The sequence below is a fragment of the Falco cherrug genome, chromosome Z (genome assembly GCF_023634085.1).
Source record: "Falco cherrug isolate bFalChe1 chromosome Z, bFalChe1.pri, whole genome shotgun sequence".
In the NCBI taxonomy this organism is placed as follows: domain Eukaryota; kingdom Metazoa; phylum Chordata; class Aves; order Falconiformes; family Falconidae; genus Falco; species Falco cherrug.
In genome coordinates, this window is record NC_073720.1 from 84,951,534 (window position 1) to 84,979,430 (window position 27,897).

The window sequence follows — 27,897 nt, forward strand, 5'->3', positions numbered from 1 at the left end:
AGTCATAAAACCATTAACACCATGTGTCAGGGTTGTCTTATATGTAGGGATGAAATCAGTAAAATACAATTGTACAAGCAGTACAACTGAAATCAATAGCAATTAGGTATTTTACCTTCTGATAAGAAACACTATCAAACATTTCTAAAATTTGAGCTGGAGCTTCCACAGGAGTAGATACAGGATGTGATGAATTTAATGCATTCACTGCCATTAACACATCTCCTTAAGAAACAGTTTTCCTAACAGGAGGCAAAACCAAGTACTACTACTATATTGTTCTCAGTGACCACTGGGTCCCTATTCATTCACTTTTCAGTCCAATCCACATGGACTGAAAGAAAGCAAAAGATCTTCCTTTTTATTCCAGAGCATATAAAAAAAAAACCAACAAAAAAAGTATGTAATACAGACAGCCAAATGAGTTAGAAGTAACTTCAACAGTTGATGTAGTTGAAGATGTCTCTGCCCATTGCAGGGGGATTGGACTAGATGACCTTTAAAGGTGTCATGGTTTAATCCCTGCCGGCAACCACACAGCCACTCGGTCTCTCGTCCTCACCCAGAGGGACAGGGAAAAGAATGGGAAAGGAATGTAAAACTCAGGGGTTGAGATGAAAACAATTTAATAGGTAAAGCAAAAGCTGCACACACAAGCAAAGCAAAGAAGGGAATTTCTTCCCTGCTTCCCACGGGCAGGCAGGTGTTCAGCCATCCCAGGGCAGCCGGGCTCCATCAAGCATAAAAGTTACTCGGGAAGACAAACACCATAATGCCAAATGTCCCCCCTTCCTCCTCCTTCCCCCAGGGTATATACTCAGCATGACGTCCCACGGTATGGAATCCCTCTCTGGCTGGCTTGGCTCACCTGTCCTGGCTGTGTCCCCTCCCCATGTCCCGTGCCCCCCCAGCCCTCTGGCTGGCAGGGCCCAAGGAACTGAGAAGTCCTTGATTTAGTAGAAACATCACCCAGCAACAACTAAAACCGTCACTGTCCTGTCAACGCTGTTCTCACACCAAATCCAAAACAAGCACTGCACCAGCTAAGAAGAAAATTAACTCTATCCCAGCTGAAACCAGGAAAAAAGGTCAACCCAAACTGTTCAGTGATCTATTCTATGATTCTATGACTCTTAAAACAGTCAAGCTAGTAAGACTTAAAAATAACTTCAAAAAGACCCCCACACATTCCAACGGTTTGGTGACAGAGCAGTCAGTTGCCATAAAATAAATCTTAAAAAAAAAAAAACAACAAAAAGGTGAATTTCTGTATTACCATGCCACTGTAGTGCTATGGCTAAATACTGCTCAGATGCATTGTTCATCTCACTTTGGTAGAAAATTTCTTATATCAGACCTCTGCTAAAGCTAGGAAAGGTTTTAGTGTTTTCAGGTCTGACCCTATTTGATGAAATAAGATATAATAATTTCTTTACATTTTTGGAAGCCTAAATGACTTTTAAAAAAATACACTTTCACTGCAATCCTTAATTTCCATCATAAATTCCTGAAAATATTTACATACAGTTAAATCAATATTCCTACCCTTCAGCATTCATATCAGATAATCCTCTCAAACAGAAATTTAGAAGTGGCTCCCAGCACAAATCTGCTCTATGTTTGTCCTTACTAATTAGTGGATTTAGAAGGCAGTTACAAAAAATACAGTAGGGGCTGCTTAACAGCACTCAGTTCTGGATGGGTAACGTTGATGGACACATACACCATAAAGGTCGCAAACCCTTCATTTAACTACAGATCATCCCACCACTCCATGGTAACAAGGTTGCCAAGCCACTGGGGGTAAAAAAGAATAATTCCTGAATTTAAATACACAATTTATCACAAAGGTTGCTGTATTCTAACCTGTATGAAACTATATTTATTCTATGTTAATGACTTTTAAGGAACCTTTTTTACTGACGCATCTTGCTCTGGCCTCCTCCCATTGCATTTCTCATGTTAACGGTAATACACTAAAACACTGGCCTCCACTCAGCTTTCAAGAAACCCTGTTAAAGAAACCATGTTTGGCAGGAGAGCCATGTATGCAATAGTTAGCCTTTCCAAACTTTTATGTTCCTTTTTTGGTGGCCTGCCATTAGTTTCAAGGGCTGACAGTGGTGCAAAGGTTCAAAACAGGGTTGATAACAAAAAAAAAGAGTCATAACAGTTTCTAAGTTTCTATTGTCCTATTCCAGCTAAGGACTGCCCCAAGGCTATCAGGTGTTGTTATTGTGCAGATAAAGGATTGTTTCTGGTACAGCTAGCACAGTTTCCTCTCCTTCAGCTGTGCAAGATTTGCTGGTATGGTCAAGAGATGCTTTACTGCCCAATTCATTACACAGAGGCCAAGGCTAACATGGATCCCTGAGGTGCAGAGTGGCCCAGGGTGGGAAATGTTCTGTCACACTCGGGGCTCCGTGTGTGGCCCAGCAGAGCCCCTCCAGCTGTCTACGGATCAGCAAGGCTCCACAGGGTCCTGTCTGGGGAAGAGCAAGGCTCCACAGGGTCACGTCTGGGAGCCTTGGGGGGGGGCGCTAGTGCCTGGGGGCCTTAGTGGACAGCAGGGCTTCCCAGGGGCACATGCAGGACCTGATGTGGCCCCTACAGCTGTCTGGGGGGGTGGCAAGGCTCTGCAGAGGTGCGTGGGGGGCCCCCCAACAGAGCTCCCCTGGGGAACCGGTGGACAGCAGGGCCAGGCAGGAGGGGGATGAAGAGCTCAAACGCATGTGAAGTTCCACAGTCATCTTATCAATGGCAGGGAGACACAGGCAGGCCAGCTGTGCCAAGGCCTCTGTTTCTGGCCTGCAGGATGCCCGGTTCCTTCCTGGGCTGCCATCCCAAGCGTTCCTCTCACTGCCCTGACACAGCACTTGGCTGCTGCTTCAGGCTTCACAGGCAGTACACCCACTGGAGCTGTGGGCCACTGCCGCCCATCCCCTGCCCCAGGAAATGGAAGCGTTGCAGAAAGCATGCACCCATTCAGGCTGGGATGTCCCTGGAGAGGGCAGGGCAAGCAAAATCTTTCCTGCACCTTTCCTCTTGGTTTTGCAGCCCAGCAGAGCAGCTGGCACCTTGGGGCCACGACACAGGGTTTGGTGTGTCCTGCAGGGCAAGGAGGCAGGTCCGGCTGCTCAGGTGGTGCCAGTGTGCAGAGCATCACACATCAGCTCTGCACACAGCTCCAGCAGCACAGCCAGCAGTCTCCCAGGGCAGGGGTCCTCCTCCTCCTTGCCCTCCAGAGCCAGTAGCACAGCAGTTGCAAGCAGGATCTGGAGGGATCACAGCCACAGCACCCTGATCAGCACGAGTCTGTGCCACCCCCTGTGATGGCTGATGCACTGGTTCATGCCAGTCTCCCTGCCAGCCCCATGGCCAAGATCCCCAGCCAGGGAGGTGCTCATTACCGCTACCCCATCAGTGGGCTCCTTGGCCCACCAGGTCCTTGCAATTTCCTTCTCCACTAGTAGCTCTGTATCCTCACATTCTGCCTGGTGGCCTGGCCAGGAGGGGAAACACACAGTGAATGGCAGGAACAACTGAGAGCAAGAGACAGCTGGCACCAAGATCACACTGGTGGCCCATGGGCATCTTGCTGCCCACCAGCACTTCCAGGCCCTTCTCTGCAGAGCTGCCTCCAAGCCCGTCAGCCCCAGCTTGTGCTGGTGCACAGGGCTGCTCCTCCCCAGGTGTGGGACTGCACACTTGCCTTGGCTGACCTTCATGAGGTTCCTCTGCACCCAACCACCCAGCCTGGCCAGGTCTGGCTGAAGAGCAGTGCAGCTGTCTAGTGTGTCTGATTCAGACACACAAAAAAGTTCCGAGTGAGGGAGACTACCAAGCCTTCATCCCCAAGACCCCCACCAAGAGGCAAGGGCAGCTGGGAGGGACTTATGAAAATAACTTATTGGAGCTAATTTTAATATGAAGTGGGGCTAGGTTATGAATAAGTATAGGTGTATTTGGAACTCTTACGTATATGCAGCATTTGATTATATACATGGAGGCAAGTTGTTGCCCTTAGCGTGCACGACTGGTGGGACTACCCCCGGTGCTGCCCAGCGCTGAATAAACATAGCTATAATACAATCTTGTAAGACTTTGGAGTCTGATTCTGCATGCCATGGCAGCCACTTCTCCCCATTTTGTATCATCAGCAAACTTGCTGGGGGTGTGCCCAGTGCCTTCATCCACATCACTAATGGGTAAGTTGAAGGTTCCAGAGGTTATCCCACTTTTGCTTGGCAGCTGGTTGGGCATAAATCTCCCTTACGTGGTGGTAGGTGCTTGCCCCTTGCCTTCAGATTGCTTGCTTTGTTTTTATTTATTCACCCAAGTGAAATAAAAACGAGTATTTGTTTTAGTCTGTCCTCTTCCACTTCCTCTTTGCATATGATGAAACAGTTTTCATCTTGAGTCACCAAGCTGCTCGCTTTTACTCTCCCTTTTTTCTTCCCCCACCCAAACAAGCAGCTGTGTGTAGCTTTGCAGCCTGCCCGGGGTTAACCCTCAGCACCATGGTATCCTGCCTTGGTTTAGTCCGCATCAGTGATGAGCTGCACGCCAACCTGATCATTCCTTGTCTTTAGTGTGTGAGTCCCGCAGGGAATGGCTGAGAACATGACATTGAAATTAATCCATGGGGTTTGTAACAGGAGACTGTAGTAACCGGGAGGCAAGGAGCTGCTAATTGGCTGATACACAAGGTGACACCCTACCTGGAAGAGACAGCTCCAGGAAAGCAAAACACATTTGCTTTGCCGAAAGGGAACGGCCCTACCGTCTCTCCCTGAAACACCTTTTTTTTTATTCTGGAGAGACCTGAACCTTACTCTTGGAAATGTGGGTCTTTCTCTTTGCTCTGGACAGCTTTAATATGTCAGAGAGGGTTCCAGGGGAGAAGCAGTTTATAGAAGTAAGATGCTACACCAAAGCTGGGGGGATATCCCCCCCTTTATTTGCTTGTGGCGCGTTATGCCCGCCGTACCAGAGCAAAGCCTGCATCTCTGAGGGCCTCCCCCCCTGCCCCGGGCTGCTGCAACGCGGAGCAGCAGCCGGGGGATGCCCGCGCCCCGCGGTGCCCGGGGCAGGGCGGTCCCGGGCCGGGGGCCGGGCCGCACAACACGGAGGGGCCGCGGAGCATGCTGGGAAGCGTAGTCTCCCCGGAGCGGCCACCTTGTGCGCGCCGGCAGACCCGGCGGCGCCCGTCCCGCGCCGCTCCCCGCGGGCTGGAGGAGGCGGCAGCCTTCCCGACGGGAGCGCGCGCTGGCTCCCGTCTCTGTCGGGACCGGGCCGTGGGCAACGAGACGGCAGCGGAGACTCTCCCGCCATAGCGGCGCCCGCCCGCCCAGCTCCGCCCCGCCCCACCTCCCTCCCGTCATGCACTGCGCGCTCCCGCCTCTCCGGTGACGCCCTGCGCGGTGATTGGCCGCTGGGCCGCCCCGGCCGGAGGCGGGCCGCCGTGGCAGCGAGATTTAAACGGCAGCACCCGGCTCAGTGAGTGCTGCTCTTGCCTTGGGTTCTCGTCCCAGCTGGCTGGCGTCTCGTCGGTGCGTTGGTGTCGAGGGGACTCCGGCCCGCAGCGGAGCTGTGCTGATGTCGTCGTGAGCGCAGTGCTCCCTGCTGCCTCTTCCCTGCGCTGCCTCCCAGGCGCAGCCCGCGGGAGGAAGCGGCCGCTGCAGCATCCTCGGGGGTCCCGGTCGCTGCCCTGCGGAGGAGGCTGTGGCGGAGCCCGCTCTCGCTGCCCGGCGTTAGCCAGGAGCCCCTGAAAGAGGCCAGCGCCTTGTGCCCTCAGCCTGCGGGCGTCCGGGCTTACTTGCCCGGTGACTTTATTGCTGGTTGTGCAGCACCGGAGCTGCAACAGCTGTGCTTTCGGTTCCTGTGGGTCTGCTCTGAGTGGAGGCGTGTGGACACTGGCTACGCTTTCTCCTTGCAGGTGCTGAAAAGAATTGCACTGCCCGTTTTCGTCCCAGAATGGCTTCAGCTGACTATCAGGAAGTTCTCCAGTACTACGATTTATACGAAACAATTGGATCTGGTAAGCATAATCTGTGAATGCCTGTGTGCAATCTGTTTAACTGCTTCAGTGTTTCTCTGAGCCTTTCTAGAATAACTTACTGCAAAATCTATAGGCTGTTGCATGCGTTTTGGGGGATGGAATTCTGAAAATGCAGTGGGAAGTTGGTGGCAGTGATCACTTCTTCCTCGAATGAAGACGCTGTACACTGTGCATGCTATGTAGTCCAGCATAACTGTGATATTACAGGCAAGAAAGCATGTCATCACTCTGAGCTGTAAACATCTCTTTTGGTTTTTTTGTTTTTTCTTTTAATTCTAGGTGGGTTCGCAAAGGTAAAACTTGCGCGACACCTCCTCACTGGTGAAAAAGTTGCAATAAAGATCATGGACAAACTTGCTCTAGGGGTAAGCTGAAAGATACTTAAAAGTTGGCAGAATCTTCTGTTGTTCTTGTGGCAGGAACACAGGGATGCAGCACGTCAAAGTGCCTGCTTGTCCTGTTGACTATTGATGAATGCTGTAGACTTGAAAGAATTGTAACAGAAGACCACAGATCTTGCACCCTTTTATGGGGAGTGCAACGCTTGCTGGCTGTGAAGTTGAGGAAGCTAAAGATTATGACAGGAATTCAAAGAGAATGCTGATGAGAATACTATTTTACATCTACCCCTCTGGTTTTGCTGATCGGTACAGCAGAATTGCAGGGGGGTAACGGCAGAGCTGTTGCTGCATTGAATTTGAGCAGTTGAGCTGTATGCTCTCAGCTACATGCTGCGAAACTGTGTTGAGCAGTAGTCTGATGTTTACTGTGAAGTAAAGGCTGTCAAAAGAGTTGGTAATTTCATAGCTTGCTGTTGTGGTCTTTTAGGATAGCTTGTCTTCCATCAAACTAGAAATTGATGCCATGAAAAACTTAAGTCACCAGCATATTTGCCGGTTGTATCATGTGATAGAGACATCCAAGAATATATTCCTGGTCTTAGAGGTAAGAAGTGGTGTTTCTACAGTGGTGAAGGTTCCTGGGTTTAGCTGTAGTAGTAGATGACAACAACTTAAATAACTTTTTAAAGAATGGTTACATCTCAATGATGACCATGTTCAAGATACTTTCGTTTAAGAATTAAGCTTGTAATGTGTTCCATGGTTTCTTTTCTTCTAAAAGCTGCTCCTCACTGTTGTACAGTGAGTAGAATAACTCTAATTCCTACCTTGCACTTCAGCTGTTTTAAAATAGCACCAGCAGGACACACAGGACCCCAGAACTCCTGTGTGTTTGTCACCTCCTTGGCAATTTGTATTGCCTGTGATGATAACGTGATGCATCTGTTGCAACATGTCAGGCAACAGTCTGACTTTTCAGTATGTTTGGTGTGCTGCAGTGCTGACCCAGGGCATGCTTGGGCACTACTGCAATAAAGCAGAGGGAGTGGACTAGCATCCTCTAGTTGCTGTCCAGTGCTGCTGTTGTTTTGATTTCATTGCTGTGTTCTAAATACATTCTTTTCTTCCTGTCTTCATGCAGTACTGTTCTGGAGGAGAGCTATATAGTTATGTAACCTCCAAATGCCGTCTTTCTGAAGAGAGAAGTCGAGCATTTTTTCGGCAGATTGTTTCAGCAATTGCTTATGTTCACAGTCAGGGATATGCCCACAGGGATGTCAAACCAGTAAGTATGAATAGGAATCAGATTTGCATAAATAATAATGATCACCCACTTTTATTTCTTTGGGAGCTGGAGTAAGTTATGCCTTCTCCTTTCTCTTGTGCTTAGAGCTCTTTATCTAGCAAATGTCTTCTAAAAGAGCATTGTTTCTACACGCTAGTGCATTCCTCAGCTGAGCTGGATGCGGCTATACCTGAGAAAGGAGCTTTCTCTGAAAGAGCAGAACAACATGCCCTAGCTGGGAGTGGAGCAGAGACATGGATCTGACTTTAAATGTTCCTTAGGTGTTTTTCTATCCCTGTTATTCCAGTTTGTATCTGGAGAGTCTTCATGGTGCTGCTCTCCTACAAAACGATTCTGTTTTCATCCCCAAAGGGAAAAGTGACACTGATGGTTTAAACAAGCATGGCTAGACAGAGGATGGTGGGGGAGATGCATGTTATGGGACCCATCCTGTAGCTTTGCTGTCATTGCAGAGTTTAAGCATAGGTTTAGGGAATGGAAGACTTGAGTGCATTTCTTCTTGAAGGGGTTAGGAATTAACATTTTTAGGGATGCTCTGAGAAAAGCAAATTCTTAGTGCACCAGCATTTTCCTATGCAGCTCATGAAACCTTTGTCTCCAAAGGTTTGTGGAAGGAGTTGGCTTGTAGCTGGAGAGCTGGCAGATTCATAGGGTCATGTAATAACTTGGGTGGGAAGTGACTTCTAGAGGCTTCTGCTTGAATCTCCTGCTAAAGCAGTGTCAGACCAAGCTTCCTGGGTCTTTATCCAGTCACATCTTTGACCTGTCCCAAGGATGAGACAGTGCAATCTCTCTGGGCAATCTGTTCTGCTCTTCACTGTCCTTATAAGGAGAAGGGCTTTTCCTGATATCCCCTTTGAGTGTCTCTTGCATGCCTGTTGTCTGTGATTATCCTGCTGCTGCTGTGGAGAGAGTCTTCCTGCCCTCGTAGTTATTATAAGTTTCTACTGAAGCTTTCTCATATAAAGGCTGAACAAACATGTCTCCCTCAGCCTCTCCTCATTGTGCAAGTGCTCCAGCACCCTGAGCAGACGGATAGCTGTCCACTGAGCTTACCTCAGTTTGTCTTTACTGTACTGGGGGACAGAAACTAGGCACTCTATAATAGCTGTGCTAAGCAGAGGACTAGGAATAACTTCCAGTCTCCTAGCTGTGCTTCTTCTCATACAGGCCTTGATATTGATGGCCACCTCTTCTGCCAGGACAGACTGCTGCCTCTTGCTCAGCTTGCTGTGTGACATCCCTCCTGTCCTTCCCAGGCCCCTCTCAGCAGATAGGAATTAGTATTCCCCATCCGGAGTATGGGATGTCCTCATCTGCAACCATTCAAAAGCTCCAGAGGAGAGCTTTCGGTAGATTCTAGCTGCTAATGATAGGAAAAAGTAAGGGGAGGGAAAGCATAATTTCTTGGACACTTAGGTTATAGAAGCATTCATGACCATTTTCTCTTTTATCAGGAAAATGTACTGGTTGATGAGGAACATAATTTGAAGCTGACAGACTTTGGACTTTGTGCAAAACCAAAGGTAAGAGTATTGGTTGCTTTCCAGAGCAGAGCTAAATCAGCTGCTGCACACACATACAAAATGATATCTGACTTCAGAGTGTAATGCAGAGACTTGCCCACAGACCCTAAATTCAGGCTGTTTGCATCCAAGCTGTCATCTGATGGCTAATTACTTGGTAAGGCCTTAAATGCATGAGAGAGCAGGTAACTGCATGTTATGACTAGACTGTTGGGTCGTTTTCTTCTTATACTTTTATATCTTTTACCAAAATCTAAGGCAGAGATCGTCCTATATGTATATGATCTGCTGTCACATATAAAGGCCTGTAATACAAAGCTTATTCTGGTGTGCATTTTTTCCCTGTTAAGTTTCAGTGGGTATGTCTTCTTTTGAAAAAAGACTTGTATGTGTGTGGATATCATGGACAGAATCAAATAGTTTATTCCAGTTCCATTTAAAAATCCTCTGGTTCCATATGCTTGTGCTGAGTTGTTTCATGGTTTTAAAATTAGTTCCTGAGAGCCCTTTATATTTGTCAGCTTTTAATATGCGAGGTAGTCGCTGTTAGAAAGCAAACTAATGGGAAGAAAGTCTTACTGATTGAATGTCAGCTACTTGTCTTCAGATCATTTTATTTGACTCGGGTTAGAAGGAACATCTTACAGGTGATAGACAATTATACCATCATATTGACGGTATAATGTCACCCTATTCTGATATTAGGACAAAGCCCAGGCAAAGTACTAACGTGGTTTTAATAAGAAAGCATTTTTAGTGGTTCTTCACAAAGTTATTGCTTTAAATATTGGTATAAATAACAAGCTAGCCTCCTGCCAGTAGTTCTTTGATCACTTCTTCCAAAGTTCCATCTCTCTTTGCAGTCTCAAAGGGAAGTATTCTTATTGGAGAAGGAGCTGTGGAAAGACTGTTTAGGATAATGGATGAATGAACAGCTTGGGATCTAAATGTTTAGAGGATACTCATGGCCTCACACAATTTTTACCTAGTGAAGCTCTTATTGCAACAAAGCAAAATATAAGTTGAATGTATATGCACAGCAGAGGAAAATGAATCCTCTGAGGCCTCTAATATGCCAAAGAAGACTTAAACTGCATTAAAGCCAATGCTTCTGTGTGATTTTTTTTTTGTTATTCTAGGGTGGCCTTGATAAACCCCTGCATGCACGCTGTGGAAGCCCAGCTTATGCAGCACCAGAGGTGATTCAGGGCAAACCATATATTGGCTCAGAGGTAAGTAGCACAGTTTTGTTAGGGTCATCCCCATGCCCCCCACCTCCAACTTCATGTATTTAAAGAGGGTGAAGTTCATATAGGCTGACTTGGTTTTGCTCTCGAATACTGCTTGGTAATATCACCTTAGGTAGTTCTCAGAAGCTATGCAACTAACCTCAATGGTCACAGCCTGAAACAGCACATGGTGCCCTTGGCCATGGATCATGTAGCTGGCTATTTTGTCTCTGACTAATCTTTTGCTGTCTCCATTTGCTGCTCCATGTTCTAGTGCCCTACAACACAGTAACTTGAACTCCTCCCTTCTACTGCATGTTCTTTCAAGCAACAATTTGTTCTTTTGGTTTATCCAGCTCTTGTTGCAGGTCTTTGTGTGGTCTCAGTATCTTGTATGCTTTACCAGGCCTGTCTTTAGCTTGAAATTCATGTAGGAAAACCTGTTCTTTGTACCTCACAATGTAATAAAATTTGAGAGAAGAAAGAATGTGTTTATTCAGCTTGGATTCCGTGTCCAGAACACCAGGACCTGCCTTTCTCAATCGATCCAAAATGCTGTAACTACAATCCCCCTCAAACTTCCTGAACAGCTCTGCTGTTAAATGACATCAGGTTTTTTTCCTTTTGCATACCTTCACGCCACTGTCCTTGGCCTTTAACTCCTGCTTTCTTTTTTTTAGTTTTGAATTCTGTAAAGTCCAGTGCTTTCCAAGCCTCCTTTTTCTTTATGTCTAAATGGAAATACCAGTACAAGGTGGTACAAGGCACATGGACCTTGTCATGCCTATCCAGAGAAGAAGCAGTAGGGCTTTAAAGTTGATTGTAACTGGTGAGAGCTCTTGTAATCAGTAATACATTACCATATAAAATCCCTTGTGATGAGGCTTATTTCATTTTTGCCAGTGAAATCCTTGTAGGTTGAAGGTAATGCAGCAATTTGGCAACCAAAGGAGAGGATATTGGTTTAACAAGTGCTCTAGCTTGAGTGAATTAAAAATTGAATTTGGGCTGTATGCTTTCACTTGGCATAGAAAGAGTTCTGTCGAGAATAAAGGAGCCTACTTTTCATGAGTTGTATGTGGGCTTTGCCAAAATGATCTAAGCCCTAAAACTTCTTTTGCCACTCACTTCTATATCTTTTTTTTAGGTAGATGTTTGGAGCATGGGAGTACTGCTGTATACTCTACTGTGTGGCGTTCACCCCTTTGATGCTGCTGGTGATAATACCATCGTGTCTGTCTACAGGAGGGTACTGGTAGGTATTGCTGGTGCTAGAATACACTGGGAACAGATATTGCTAAGCATTATGAGAGGCCTTTTCTTTTCTGATGGCAGAACCTGGTGAGCTATGCCTGGAGTAAAAAGGCATATCTGCAGAATTTTGTTATGCTTTGCTACTTTTCCTACTGCTATTTTGGATATTGTTGCCCTCTTTGGTGGGCCTTTGCAGTACTCTAGCTTGGTCCTGTAATATGATAGGAAATTGAGTTTCAGGAGAAACATTTTCTTGCTGGTGGACTGGAGGTTTTTATCTGAGCCTTTATCTGGCTTCTCACTGTTGTATGGGATGGAATTGCAAGTCTGTCACTTGATTTACCAAAATGAATGTTTTGAAATGTTAGCTGTTCTCATTTCCAGAAAAAGCTGGATTCTGCATCTGCTATTATGCTTTCCTCCTCCAAAAAGAGAAGGAAATGTAAGACACCATAATAACAGAAAAAGTTGAATAAATAGTAAGTCATGTCATTCAGTAATTGGTTCTGTTTGACTTGTGCAGCTAAATGGCTGGTGTTCCTCTTCATACACACACCTGTACCAACCACTTCCAAGCTGCCACAAAACTTATGTCAATAAAGCTTCCAGTAAGCGAGTGGAGTGAGGAGCTGCTGTGTTGCATTAAGGGCTTTTCCTTCCTCTACCTCTTTTTCCTTCTCTCGCCCAGAGTCTGTCAAACAAAAAAACCCCAAAAACCTCCTCAAGGTGTTGAAGGGCTACAGCTGGTCTGTGCAGGGGTGCAGAACAGTCAGAGCTCTATAAAGTGCAGGGTTATTTCCTCAAATGGCAGAGCTTTTCAGTCTGAAATTGGAATTGACTTGAATACCTTGACAGGAGATCTGCAGTGAGCTTAGTTTAATTTGTTGTAAAGACTTAAGCACCACTACTACCTTTTTTTACTTTTATATTCACATGAATCACCATTAAAATGATATGGCTTTCCTACTTGCATAATCACAGGATCTCCCACCTTGGAAAGGACCCATAAAGATCACTGAGTCCAACTCCTTGCTCCTTGGCTACCTGAAACTAAACAATGAGACTAAAATGTTGTCCAGATAATGTTAGCAAGCATTGGCAAGTTATCAGTAAAATTGATGTTACAGGTCATCAGTCAGACTTGAGCTACTTTTCCCTCTCTTCTTGTGGTGTGAACTGTGTTGTTTATCCATATAGTTAGTATACATTGAGAACTTGCCCATTTATATGCATCTTTTGTAGGATGACAGAAAATCCTTTATGCTGGTCATTACACCAAGATGCAGAACCTGGTAAATGATCTGTGTAAGGTATTAATGCCCCTAAACTTGTCAGTAGTTGCAACTTAAGCAGAGAGCTTAGATGTGGAATGGAGATCTTAAGATCATCAAAAATGATTTCTGCATAGTTACAGCTGACTGACATGCACAGGAAATAACAGCTGAGCTATATGACTGACAGAATGTTGGCCAGTGAAACTCTGAGTGAACTGAGACAACCAGGTTTTACAGCTCCATCTGGATGGGGTTGAAGACCAGTAACATCACAGGTGTCAAGATGCAGGCTTGCAATTTCCACTTTAAATTTGTTTCAATTTTATGTGGTTGTGAACTGAAAATTGCTTGAAATGAAGACACTTACACACTATTGTGGAATTCAATTTCACACATTATAGGTCCTGAAACTTACTGTAATCTTGACTCAGAACTATTGTTCCAAGTCAATGTAATAATCTGCTGCTTGAATCTAATTAGGATCATATGACCTGCCCAGAATGTTCCACATCTATTCATTTGGGAATACTTGAATAAATGTTTTTACTTTTTAAATGAAAAATCAAGCATGCGATGTGACTCTTGTAAAAAAAAAAAAAAACCAAAACAAAAACCCCAAACTCCACAAAAAGCACAACAACAAAAAACCTAACCCAAACCAAAAACCCTCCAAACTTATTTCTAGTGATATTAATGCATTTTGTAGCTATTGCAATCTATTTTTTCCTTCTAGCCCTGCCCTCAGTCAAGGAGGTGCTAATTTTTTTTTCCTTGTCTTGTAGCACTATATAAAAATAAAATGCAGATTACATGTGTTATTTGACTTGGCTTAGTTTCGGAGTAAAGCTGCATTGTGAAACAGGCTACAAACTATTTATAAGTATCTTATTAGCAGTGTCTGTAAAGATGGAACTTCAGTGCTGTAACCTGTGATGGGAAAGCTATACATACTCTGCTTAAACACGTGTTGCATATAATACCAACTGTTTTGTTATGGAAGCGTTTGTTTGCAGAAGGAAGTCTTCCATGGCAGAAGGATAGTGATGTTATTTCACAATGGATCTTTACTCTTTGGGTTTTTTCCTCCATGGAGAAGTAAATGATCCTTGATGGTGAATCTGGTTTGTTTTTTAGCTACTGTTGTTGTATCTCAAGTCTGAAAGCTGTTTTCCATTTTCTTCTAATCAAAAATTTTAAAAGTAAATAACTTAATTGAAAAACTTATCTGTTAGATCTGTAACCTTTTTGCTGTCTGCAGTATGAACAGAGATCAAAACTCTGGTACTAGATGTAACATGTAAGAAAGGAAAAAGAAAAAGAATAGCTTAATGTTGATAATGGTTTATTTTTGTTCTACAAAGGAGGGATTTCAAGGCATATTCACATTTCAAAGTGCTACTCTTGACATTCATACTCCAACATGTTTATTTCTGAAACCTCAGTATTGAGTTGATATGAGGAAACAGTGCTGCCGCTAAAGAGCGGGTTAGCTGCCCAAGTGGACCAAGATGGAAATGTCACACAAGCTGGGTGGGTGAAAACTGCAGCTGATAGTTTAGGCAATGGCATTTTCATTACTAATACAGCTGGGGTTTATTACTACCATTAAATTTAGTTGAGTCATTCTTAAAGCTAAGTTTGCGTGTGCCTGCTGTTCTTTTTGACTGAATACAGATGTTACTATCGTCCAAGTATTTTAGCAATTCCTGTTGAGCTGGCTGTTCAAGGTTTGTTCTAAATCCTCTTTTCTGCAGAACGGACAATACAATATTCCAGACTGGCTCTCTCCTAGCAGTATGCTGCTACTTAACCAGATGCTTCAGGTATAGGTGTTGCTTCTATTCAATAGGCCTATAAAGTACTGTTGTACAGGTCAGAACACTGCATCAATGAAATACTTAAAAGCTATGCAATGTTTAAACAAGGACTTTAATTCTTACAATTTTTTTAAGAAAAGAATAATTTTTCTTCTGCTGAAAATTCTTTGAGAAGAAGGATTTGGTATAGAAATTAAAGCAAAGTTTAGGTGATTAAACAAAGTCTTCAAGCAGCCTGCATTTGGGTGTTTTTGATTTTGCTATAGAAACAACAGCTAATGAATAATAAAAATAAATGAAGCTAAATGTACTGTACATGCATTTGGGCCACACTTAGGCCATCTAGCCAATGCTAAACATTCCTGGAACAATTATTGTAACAGATTCTGGAACTGCTCTTTGCAGCTCACGTGTTTGACCATCCTTTTGGCAAAGCTATGAAACAGCGTTGGTTTCCACTTTGGCTTGTAACCACCCTAACATTCTGAGTAGAATGCAAATTGTTCTGTCAGCTCGTCCCAAGGATTTCAGCTGCGGTTTTGTTCCCCACTAGGTGGACCCAAAGAAGCGCATTACGGTTAAGCAGCTGTTACATCACCCCTGGCTCATGGAAGGTTATTCTCGTTCTGTTAAGTGGCAAACTGACTACCCGGTAAGTGCACTTGTTGGATGAACACTAGAGTACTTAATGTCATCTTTACTGGCATACTAATGTTCTTATAGTATGAGGGTGTGAAGACATTTCTCTAAAGATGAACTTTGAGATGGCCATGGTTTGTTTCTGATTCTTCTTGCTGTCAAGATGGTGTTCTTTTCTCTGTTTCTCTTGAGGAAGAATTCCAAATGTCTTTTTGTTGTATTCTGCAGCTGATGGCCAATTAGCAAAATAACTGAATTCTCATCAAAATGTGAAATATTTCCGCACGTGGATGACCTGTTTATTCTCCAGGCTGCTTGGTCAATGCTTTAAAGTGCAAAAGGCAAATGTTCTGGAGAGTGTGGTAGACATGGTTATGGTTTATCTTGTATTTAGTCCTCACTGAAAATTGCTAATGTCAATTTGACCTCACTGAAGGTATTTGTCCTGTCTCTCTATCACTACTCTTGTGTAGTAGATAGAGATAGATAGATACTAAGGTAGTATGCAGAGCGGGGGGGGGGGGAAAATGAGGCAGTAAGTACTGAGAAGTTCCTGCATGTTTGCAGCCAATGCTTCCCATTGGCCACCTGATGTCACTATTTCACTAGCTAAACAGCAGCGTTGGCGTGCCTGCAGCATCAGTTCTAACTGGCTCTGGAAAAGAAGTGCGTGTCTGGTAACTGAATATTTATGGAGAGATGGAAGTGTAGCTTCCGTTCTAGTAAAAAAAAAAATCACCTTGTCAGGCTTTCTTCTTTGAATTCACAGGCTCTCGCCAAGAAGTGGCCAGACTGGGAAGTTGTTGAAGTTGTATGACTTTCTTGGTCTGTTCCCTACAACGTGGTTCTAACCATGTAAAACACAAGTCTAAAATTTAAAATCATGGTTTGTTATTGACTCTGCACACTGCATTTCACTATTGTGAAACAATATATGATATGAGACAACTTGAGAGCCTCATGCTTCAATATCCATTATGTTCTTGCAGCTGGTACAACTTGATGAAGAGTGTATAGCAGAGCTTTCTGTGTTTTATAAACAAAGCAAGGAGACTATATTGGATTTAATATCAGAGGTAAGAAGTATGCATCGGTACTTTAATTGAACACTAATACAGTAAATAAACTTACTGTATTATCAGACTAGTCTCAAGTATGACACTTCTTAATACTCTTCAGATTTAAGGAGCCCTTGCAGAACTCCAGAATCTAGCTATACCTTATATCTATAGTTCTGAAGTTTGAATTTGTTGGGTTTTTCTTATTTTTCTCCTTTAATTGTGCTCTTGATGTTTCCGCAACCTTACTGTAACTTCCCACCATGCTAAAAAAACCTTCTGAATCTCTTAAAGTCAAAATAGACTTAAAAAAATTTATAGCTGAACAACAGATGCCATTTGCTGGGTTAACTCTTTGCTTTGAAATGGCTCAATAATTAAGGGGAAAAATAGAGTTAAGAGAAAAATACCAGAGCATCACCCAGACTATAAAAATCATCTTTTTGGAGTTACTGTTTAGTTTTTACAGAAGTGAATGTGTTTGTCAGTTTTGAATACAAATGACAGAAGTTGAATGGGCTACCACTGCAAGAACTGTACAAATGTTAGCAATGACATTGCAGGCTATAGAAGAGACTTAAAGCTGGAGTACATGTCATGTTTTGACCTGAGTCTGAAAATTCTCCCTTGAAATTGAATTTTTTTGCTTCTTTCTACGTAATAGCATTGACATAGTTCTTTGCTTTGGAAAAAAACTTTTAGGTTTTCCATGTACCTGTAGTAGAAACAGATTTTTTTTAAATGCTTGCAGTACTTAAGATGGATTTGTAGAGCTAATGCTACTTGTTCTTCAGTTCTAGGAAATAATCTGAGTAATCTGTCTATATGGGGAAAAGTCCTTCCAAATGGGTTTGTGGAGTTTGCATAGTCCTTTACTGGAGGACTTACAATCCCTTATAGCTATTTCAGACTAACCGTACTATGCTGCAAACCTGTCAAGCATTGTACCGCTGTTCCTTACAGAAGCAGAGTTGCTGAAAGTCATGCAAAAAGTTGGTGTCACTTGAGGAGGAATGGGGGGCGGGGAGGGAGCAGACGACTTCCAAAAAAATTGAGACTTTGGTTGAAATATTGGCTAAAGCAAATTCATAGCTTTGCCATTCATTTCTTGATCTCAAACTGTGATTCAACTGAAGTCTGAAATTACACTTAGGGTGATCAAACATCAGGGATGCACATCAGGTAGAAAAACCTGAAATGTAGAAATTTTCCAAAGGTCGAGCTTGCTTTGTACTTACAATGTTTTCACTGAGGAGATTAAAATGCTCTTTTTTTCGTCCCTGTCGTCCCTCCCACAGTGGAAATATGATGAAATGTCCGCAACGTATCTCTTGCTTCAATCCAAGAAGGCTCGTGGCAAGCCTATTAGCTTAAGGGCTCCATATCTAATGGGGCATGCCAGTACAATGCAACCAGTAGGCTTCAAGGTAAGTTTTCAAATTCAACAGGATGACATACTGATTAAAATGCTGCTCTGCATTAAAAAAACTCTGCCTGGGAAAACAGGCTAGTGCCCTAAAAATCAGTAAGAGAGCATGAGTGCAGTCAGCCATAGTCTTGGTCATTAAACAGTTCAGTCTCCTTATTAACATGTTTTAGCAAGTTGGGCTGCTTCTATGGATTGATATTACTAGAATAACTGTCTGGGACAACATGGTGCTTTATAAGCATGATGCAGAATCTCCCCTTGGCTACTCATGTAAACGTACTAAAATTGCCCATTGTCTGGCCTACATGATCATTCTAGATCTTTCTGTGTGATGCCCAACTCCTTGCTGTGCTCTTTCGTGTTTGTCTCTTAAGTATTTTTGTACCTAGCTGGTTGCATTTAATATGGATTAGCAAGGAAAGTCTTCTGAAACATCCTGGCATGCCACCTGGGCAGCCTACTTTGGGATGACATGGACACTACATAAGCCAGTGGTCAAAGCAGAAATACCCACTCCCAGAGAGGGCTCCTAATTTTGAATAAAGCAAACACATTGCTGATGTTTTTCTGATGAATTTGATTCTCAGGTGGTTTTGTGTATCTTAGAGTAATTTCTGTTCCTCTGCTTTGGTAGCAAAGTGCAAATGGAGTATTTCAGAACTTGTCTAAAGTTGCTAAATTCCTTGCAATGTCATATATAATATGCAGCTACATGTGATGTCAATGATACTTGTCTGTTTGACAAACTCAAAAGCATTCAGTAAAACTGCACACCTTCCTGTTATCCATTCCCCCTTGAACTGTAGATATCTGTGTAAAATTGTTAACTAGCTATCTGAATGTGCTGTTCTCTGCATAGAGGCAAGCACTCAAATATTTTCTTGTTTGACTCAATTGCATGTAAATCATTTCAGTTCACTCGTACAACTGCTTTGAAATACAGGTGAGGAGAATTCTAAGATTGCCAGTGCTGGATATCATATCATGAATCATAAGTGTTGCTGAATGTGCATAATGTGATTTCCATGATTGTGGTGGGTTAGTGTTCTACACTGTGATAAGGTGGAGGATCTCTAGGTTCAGTAGTGCTGATGCTATGAATTACTTCATGTCTAGTGGAGTCCCAGATAAATTTATCTGGCTAATGCTACTATTTAACATTTGCATTATGCCTTTGTATGTGATTGAAAATCATGTCTACACAACACAACAATCCCTTAGTCACCCTACAGCACTCGGGACACAACTTACCTGCATGTAGATACTGTGAGTGAACATCAACTGAATTTGCTGAAATACCCAACTGGCAAAGCTCTCTGGCTAGAGCGGGTCTAATGTGAACACGAGCAAGCAAACAGAACATTCAGCTTAGCCAGTTTCTGAATTTAGTGGCACAAGTTTGTACATAATGCTGCCTTATTTCAAGCAGCTTCATGTAGAAGGATAGGATATTCAAAAAAATTCACCATGGCATGAGTTTCATCTGGAGCACAGCAGCTGACAAATTGTATTCAGGCATTTGTATTGTAATGGAATGTGAGTTCAAATGCAGTATCAGCCTGTTAGCTTCTTGGCTGTAGCTAGCAGCCCTCTGGTAAGGGCTTTTTAGTAAGTCATCATAGCAGATCAGATGGCATACTAGGAAGGTCTGTTTCTATTCCAGTAGTAATGAGAGATCTGATCATTGCAATATCCTTGATCATGGGCCGAGAAACTTAGCTACCAGCAGAACTTAGCTTCCTAAAATGAACTCATGATTTAAAATAACTGTATGCAATTTCACCAAATTGTATGAAATGGGTGCTTGCAGAGGGTTTCTTGACAATAACAAAAGGTGTTCAAAATTTGGGATACTGTGATATACATCTGATTGCTAACCTTCACGGCTCAGACTGCATACAATCTGGGCTGAAGTTATGAACCCTGTGATTTAATAAATTACAACATTTTTCACAGGTAGCAATTAGATGGAGGGTGCTGAATGTTAGTTCAAGTACTCTTGAAGATTGCATAATCATACGTTTTGGATGTAACTTGTTTACCTTTATCCAGCCTCCCTTTCAGACTTTACTGCATTCTTTTCTTGGGTTCTTTCCAGCTTATTTGGCTTTCAGTAAAAAGAGGTTATGGTCTAAGTTTCAAAATCAAAGGCAGATATCTCTTGTGAATTGCTTCTTTTCTTGACACAGGTCATGACAGATGACTTGATAATGGTGCTTCAAGAATAAGTTCACATCTGCTTTTGATACAAATGATTAGTCATATGATAAAACTTAGGTCACCAGCATGGTATCTTCCATTAGCTGTTAGCCATAATTAGAAACTTAGAAAGAAATAAGATTTAGATCTCAGTGACACTTTTCTGACAAAGTCTTACTTTTAATTGTGCAGTGAAATCTCAACTGAATTTTTCTTTTCAGTCTGAAAAAAACATTAGATATGAAGATAGGCCAGACTGCAGTGAAATGCCACATGTATTTGGAGTTTTCTGATTCAGCTTCACTGTTTGAAGAATCTGCATTAGAAGAAATTGTTCTAAATACTTGCAGAACACAGCAGGTGCTTGAAGAACAAATACTAAATCCTTAAAAAAACCCACTGTTCTTAATCCAAAAAATCTTATTCTAATTGTACATAAAACTTATTACATATTTAAATGTTTGGTGGACCCTGGCCAAGGGGAGTTACAAACTGGGTGAAGAAATGCTTTAAATATATAGCTGAACATAAATTATGGCTTTCTCTAACTGTAAGTCATGATTCATTTGATGAGAACTTGAGCTTTGACATTTGATTTGCATAAAACCAGCATCTAGGGAATAAGTAAATGAGGCAATGAGAGTTTTAAAACTGATGGAAAAAAGTTAAGGTACAGCAAACAAGATCTTGGATCTAGGCTAGAGCTTGGCAAGTTTTTAAAGAGGTTCAGCCTGTCTGTATTGAACAAGAAAATCCAATGAAGCAATTAAAATTATACAGATAAACTAAATGAAAAATCTTAGCTGTGTTTAGATGAGCTGGGGAGGAATAGTCTTAAATGTGCAAGCTGAAGAATTTAGAAGGAAATATAAATAAATGGCAAATGACATGAGATGTTTATTAGCAAATTATGGCGATATATAGCAGATTAGAGATATCAAAATATAGTATTGAAGAGTTTTTAACTATTTTGCTCAAAAGGCAAGCATTGTATTGTATTTTTAACCTGCTTCAGTTCTAGAATTTCCTTGTCTGTAACATTCCTGAATGTGATCAGAATACAGCAAAGGATGTCTTTTTTTTGTTACATCTCTTGTAGCATTCAAGGCATGATGCTCAACTGGATGATACAAAATTCACAACGTCAACTTCAGTGACAAGAAAAGGGGCACCAGAGAAGCATAAAAACAAAGAGAATGTTAGTCCAGAGTCAGCTTCAAGAAATGAAATGCCCTTTGCACTTCCTGCAAAGAGTCAAATTGAGATACAAGTACAAACCACACCTGCCTTCAAAGGTATGTTGATTGTAACTAATGAAAACTTAGAACACATATGTTGCTTAGGAATTATTGTAAATTCAAATATGAACATGATATTTGTGTATCTGAGACATCTGTTTCGGGAAGACTTAACTTTTTTTGCTGTACTGGCAAGCCTGGTCATTCTAGTACAATCTAGTAAGGTGCTGCAAGAGGTAATTTTAAATTATGAGTTAAAAGGACATGTTAACTGTACATTAATTACTGAAGTCATTGCTACTTACAGTATTGCGTGTACATGCCTTTTGGCACATATGACATGGAGTCCAGTGCTGTGTTCCTAAAACTTGTATCTGGTTCCACTCTTCCATGAAGGTTGAACACAATTTACTCACCGTTTTTTCTTTGTTATTACCTCAAGTGAAAATAAAGATATGCTTTTAGTCAAGTGTGCTATTATTGCTGCCTCTAAGAGAAATCTAACTTTTGAATTTCTCATGGTAGCATATGGGCACTTTCACAGTAACAATCTAGTGTGGCAGTAAAAATCACAGAATGGTTTGGGTTGGAAGGGACCTTAAAGACCATCTAGTTCCCACCCGGCTGCCATGAGTAGGGATAATTCCCACTAGACCAGATTGCTCACAGCCCTGTCCAATCTGGCCTTGAAGGCTTCCAGGTATGAGGCATCCACAGCTTCTCTGGGCAACCTCTTCCCATGCCTTGCCACTCTTACAGTGAGGAATTTCTTCCTAATAAGTTATCTAAATCTACCCTCTCTCAGTTTATAGCCATTCCCCCTTGTCCTATCAGTGCATGGCCTGGTAAGAAGTACCTCTCCAGTTTTACTGCTGACTGCTTTAGGTACTAGAAGGCTCCTATAAGGTGTCCCTGGAGCTTTCTCCAGGCTGAACAACCCCAGCTCCCTCAGCCTGTCGTTCCAGGTACTGAGGGACATTGTTTGGTAGCAGTTCAGTCTTTGCAGGCTGATTCAAGCTAAAGGCATCTTGGGCATACTGTTGTTCAATGACATCCTTTGTAAAGGATTTAATGAAGTGCACTATAAAGACTAGTTGTTTATATGAGTCTGGTTTTTGTCTTAAGATTGTATATGGTACTTTGCAGACTTGTGAAGTTAGACTTTGTGGTAAGTTTAAAAAGCAAAAGTAGGTCCTTTTTATGAAATAGGAAATGCAGGAACACTGTTTCAGCTCATGTTAGTGAGATATTTCCGAGGATTGAACAACTAAAAGCTAACTTTTTGTTTCATTGAAAGACTTTTGATTCAGGAAGGGTAGTATTAATGCTTTCACAGAGAAAAAAAAAATGTGGAAGTATCCACTGGAAATTTTGAAGTCATCATTGTCTAGGGCCAGGTGCAGTTCTGTAGGGAGCTGAAGTTTCAAGTGTTAAAGTTGGGTTTAATTGTAACAACTCATTTTCTGGCTGTCTCACTTGGTGTTTGCTTGTGCACATTCAAACTATGCTCCACAGACCTCTGTCAATGTGTGGGTAATAGAACTTTTTAGGCTATTATATAGTGTGTATTATTAAACATAGCTATATAAATTTACACCCTTCATACAAGGGAAATGGCTTGGTGAGTAACACAACTATTCAACACAGTAAATTGCTCAGTATTTATTCTGGGACCAGTGGCAAAGCAAGAATGCAAATCTAATCCTTTTCCTTTCCAAATTTCTAATATTGAACTGGATTGGTTGCTCTAAGGCTTGATTTGTAGAGCCCTGGGGAAATCAGTCACAGTTTTAATTTGCAGAGTAGGGGTAGTATTGTTGTTATATTAAAAACTTATTTTTTCATTCTGAAGATACAGACCTAAGATAGAAAAGAGGGCTGGTTTTAGAAATAAATTGCTAATAATGAGAAATCCTTGCTGAAGAAAAGAAAATCAGTTATGCAAAAACATACCTGCTTTGGCTTTCTTTCAGAGAATCCACTCCCTGTAGTCACCGCAACTAAGAAACCCACAAACACAGACGAATTGTCAGCAGCTGAGGCTCTTACAGAAAGAAGGTAAACGTCCAGTTATTCGTGTGCATTTCTGACTTGGAGCAGGACAACCTTAATCCATGTACTGCCTGGGAAGCCTTGTTACAACAGCAAGATGTTGTTTTCATTCTTTTGGTAGAAAACTTGCTAAAACCTCTTTCTACATTCACTAGAAAACAGTGAAGGCAGAGAAGTTTTAAAACTATGTGACTTGACTTTTCAGAATATATTCCTATTTTTCATAATGTAAGTTCCTTCTTATTCTAGTTCCCCATAGAGCTGCAGTTTCTATTTACATTTCTGGGTTTAAATCTCAACTGAATTCCCAACAGAAACTCTCATAAAGCGCTGCACTTGCTTTGGTTTTCTCCATTCTGTCAGGTCTGTTAATATTTTAGTGATGTACCTGAAATGACTAATTTCTCACTGAGGAAAAATAACAGGTTAATTTGTTCATGTAACAGGTGTTCAGGGGAGTTGGATCCCGACTTAACTCAGATGGTTACCAGACAAAAGAAGAGGAAAGCCAAACTACTTGAAAATCTTGAAAGAGGCCTAGATAGAATGACCAATATGCTTACACCAAACAAAAAGAAACTATTCACTAGAGATTGCCCGAGGAAAGTGAAGGTATGGTTTCTGGAAAAAGTCTAACATGGAAAGAAGTATAATTATTGAAAACATCAAACACCCTTAGAAATGCTCTGTGAAAACTTCTGTGATCTGACTTGCCTGCATTCTATAGTGAGGGGCAGTTGCTCTTACTGCATCTCTGTTAACATGATGATGTCCCAGTTATCACCAAGAGATGTCATGTTAATCTGGGCTCAGACAAGTCACCAGCAGATCAAGGGAGGAGTTTGGTTATTGCTTTTCATATCCCATCTAAACCAAATGTGAGGGAAGCAGGTTGGTTTAAGGAACCCTAGATGAAAATTTTTGATCTTGTTATTTGTATTGAGATACTGCTAGCTCTCACACTAAAAAAAAAATAATATACGTATATTACTTTGATAACGTTCCTGGCTTAGGTTTCTGTGGTCCAGGAGTGATATGTCTGTTCCATGATAGTCTTTAGTTGTCAAGAGAACCTGAGATTAAACTTAAAGCCTAAATAACTACACCTTATGAAAAAATTTCTGAACACTGTCAGCATTGTTTTGATGTCACTGCATCTGAGCCAGTTGGCTACTTATTTTTGTCTAAGTAGCAGTTCCTCAATGCATGGCACAGCACTTAAAAATTAATAATTTTTAACTGCCAGAGTAGAGTGACGAGGTTGGGATTAGCTTTGTGGAATATGCATCAAATGGCATTGGCATAATATAATACCAGTGTCGTGAACAGAATTGTACGGATGGCTCAGAAGCAACTAAATAATACTTTAACAGTTACACAAGAAGGAATTTATACTTGAATCTGTAGGTAACACGTTGGAAAGACATGATCAACATGAACGAGACAAGGCTGTTATAAGGCATAAATGGTTCCATAGAAATGAGTGATGTATACCTTCAGCTGACTGGCTGCTGGAGCTGTGGCTGTTAGGACACCTACTGTACAGTAAGAGCTGTCTGTCAGTAAAAGGACCACTCTGTGTTTTGCAGCCAGTGTAAATGGAATTCAGCTACTGTATTCCAGTTGGAAGCTTTTCTCAGGGGCTTTTGTCAGAGGAAAGGTTTTCAGTCTTACAAGTTCAGGACGTATGTTGGGCTCCAAACCTGACCAACTCATCAGACAGGAGTCCAGACTGCAAATAATTCAGGAACCTAAGCAATTGGAAACAAAAGCTAGATCTTCTGTCTCAAAAAGCTTTTATCCTTCTGCATCAGTCTCCCTTGTCCATAGTGTATGCAAAATTACTGATGCATGTCTAGGTACACTGGAGCACGATAGGGGAAGACAGAACTTTATCTCAGTGTTACAGCAGTTGTTGCAAGGAGCTGCATATGCTTTAGGCTGAAAAAGAACTGTAAGAACCAATCTTTTACTCTGACTTTGGATCCTCAACCTACATTCATTTCTTAAGCTATTTTATGGTCTTGTCTTCTCTCACCTGCTTCTGTGACTTCAGAAGCCACATAGAGCCTTTGTGGCATATTATACAGTTGGCATACACTTTCTCCCGTTACACAGGGATGTCTGAAAGCTGTTCAAGAAGACGCTTACTAGATGGAACAGACTCACCCAATATTAGGTGTCATACAAAACCTCTATAACAGTAAACTTAGAAATAGTTACCTTTTTTCTTTAAGCAGAGTGATGCTTTAGCATCTAGCACAAGACACATGGTGTCACGTGTGTTCTGTGGCATCAAAGTGCTGACTCACAGCTGGGCAACACACTGTAGGCAATCTTCTAGAGGTGGAGCATGCTGTAGGGTGCTCCAAGCACAGCTGTGAGGCTGCCTTCTGCAGTCCTTTCCAGGAATCGCCTCTGGCTACGTGCAAGATTTCTCTTGCCTCTGTGCTGTCCTGGCCCATCACTGCTACTTTGGATTTTATGATTGGGCATGCTTTAATATTAATTGTCCAGCAGTTGTTGTTTAGTGTTCCTGTTGTTATGACAATGTGTTGATTATGATAATATTGGGAAACTGAAGCATTTTAGCTGTTCTTGATGAAAATTTTTCATGATGTCTTCAGTTTTAGAAGAACAATTTTTTTTAATGAGCTGACTACTTTTAGGCATGCAGTAATGTTACCACCACTCAGCTACTGAATCCAGACCAACTGTTGAGTGAAATAATCACTGCGCTTACAAAGAATCATGTGGAATATGTTCAAAAGGGGTAAGTGTAAAATGACTTCAGCTTGTATTTGTCTAGTCAGTATTCCAATCCTTGATAAAGCAGAGTATGTAAACTTACTTTCTGAGCCCTGCTCTGTAAATTGCAGCAACTTTCTGTAAAGTGTACGGGCCACTAAATGAATGTGTGCAATAAAACTTGTACACACAATGCAGAACAGTGTTAAATGAGCTCTAACAGAGCTCGTTGATAGAGATGAATTGATAATAGTTAGGTAGCCCTTAGGCTGAGCTGAATTTTGTCTCTCTTGTGAAACTGTAAATACAAAAGGTTGGTTAGGGTGCAGTCACATGACCGAACTGGACAACTTTGTGACATGTTGGATACCTTTTAATCCTTCTTTTTGGCAGATAAGACATAAGCATTTAGCAAAAAGATTCATATATTTTCAAAACTGCACGGAATCCACACGCATTATGTGGATTACTTTAATTTGTAGAATTTACTAACTAGACTAAGTTACTGAGAATAGGATTGGTTCCTAGTTCTGATCAAAGCTTTATGTCAGTTTTCTAATTTCCCAGTGCATGAAAGAAATGTGCTCAAGAATATGCATTTTATCTAAAGTTCTTGACCAATTAAATGGGAGTCATTGTAGATTGTCAGGGTATACTTCAACCTGTGCTACATTTCCAAGCTCAAAGTCTGGAAGGATACTGAATTGTATAGAAGAACCTTCTCCAATTTTAATGATTTAAACTTTGCATTCAGTTTTTCCACTTTTCACACCAGCTGAGCTGTAATGAAAGTGAGAACATCTCCGTCCTTCCAGCTCTGAGAATGGGGATCTGTGGCTGGGGGTGGTGCCTGTGGTTGGGTAGGCTGTTGGTGCTACACATGGGTACTTGAGCATAAGAGTGTTCTAGGGCTAAAATATTCACAGCTTTTAGTCCACTAAATTCTGGGTGGCTTCCCAATATTCTGAATAGCAATGGGGCAATTTCTGTCAAGTGCCTTTAACTCAAAACTGAATTACAAAACATTAAATTACTTCTATTTTATATATATAAATCAATTACTGAACATTAAACAGTTCAATAATTATGTTCTTTGTTTTGTACAGTTATTGCCTGAAATGTGAAACACTGTCTGTCAAGTTTGAGTTAGAAGTATGCATACTGAGTAAACTCGGAGTAACAGGTCTCCGGCAACAACGGCTTAAAGGTGATGCCTGTGTCTACAAGAGAGTATTGGAAGGCATCTTATCTAGCTGCCAGCTGTGATGGGCTGATGTATGTACTGAGAAAGTAGCAGGTTTGCACCAAAGTTTTAGTCAAATATTTTAGAAAGGTCTGTTCAGAAAAGTAAAAGATTTTCCAAATACAGCTATGAATGCTGCAAAACTAATCTTCCTTGTTTTTAACTTTTATTTACAGAACGTTTATTACAAGTTTTACAATAATGGAGATGTTATGTAAGTTTTTCCCTGTCTCCTGCATATTTTACATGTACATGGATTAAAGTATTGGTGTTTGTGCTGAAGTTTATTTTGTACAGTTATCAAGTACATGTGGTACAGAAAGTCATTTGCATAATTCTCTTCTTGTCTCTGCTTAAGTAGGATTTATTGAGATCATTAACTAAGTCACAGCTGTGTTTCCAAGAGTTACACTACATACTCAATGTTGTACAAAATGGGACTGTCTTTAATAACTCTGAAGTCAAGATTGCTAGGATTTAAAC

The 27,897-nt window shown here is 41.8% G+C and overlaps 1 protein-coding gene across 2 annotated transcripts; it reads left to right on the plus strand.

The window, feature by feature from the left end:
- The first annotated feature begins 5,658 nt into the window (after window positions 1-5,658).
- Window positions 5,659-27,679, plus strand: MELK (maternal embryonic leucine zipper kinase). 2 transcript variants are annotated; one of them, XM_014284439.3, is made up of 16 exons: window positions 5,659-6,040; window positions 6,341-6,426; window positions 6,890-7,006; window positions 7,544-7,687; window positions 9,166-9,234; window positions 10,374-10,466; window positions 11,611-11,718; window positions 14,746-14,814; window positions 15,362-15,460; window positions 16,437-16,523; window positions 17,804-17,932; window positions 21,233-21,428; window positions 23,345-23,429; window positions 23,870-24,035; window positions 26,093-26,196; window positions 27,278-27,679. In XM_014284439.3, exons 1-16 carry the CDS (start codon window positions 5,977-5,979, stop codon window positions 27,435-27,437), a joined length of 1,776 nt encoding a protein of 591 aa, XP_014139914.1. In that variant the 5' UTR covers window positions 5,659-5,976; the 3' UTR covers window positions 27,438-27,679. The 2 variants fall into 2 exon arrangements, with proteins under 2 accessions (XP_014139914.1, XP_027668947.1); XM_027813146.2 differs by lacking the exon at window positions 14,746-14,814 and having other exon boundaries at window positions 5,661-6,040.
- Window positions 27,680-27,897: the final 218 nt, after the last annotated feature.

What these genes read in the sequence shown, in the direction of transcription:
- MELK (XM_014284439.3), top strand. Translation starts at nt 5,977, where the DNA reads ATGGCTTCAGCTGACTATCAGGAAGTTCTCCAGTACTACGATTTATAC. An exon ending in GACTTTGTGCAAAACCAAAG is followed by an intron (nt 9,235 to 10,373) that starts GTAAGAGTATTG and finishes TTGTTATTCTAG; the next exon opens with GGTGGCCTTGATAAACCCCT. An exon ending in GTGGAATATGTTCAAAAGGG is followed by an intron (nt 26,197 to 27,277) that starts GTAAGTGTAAAA and finishes TGTTTTGTACAG; the next exon opens with TTATTGCCTGAAATGTGAAA.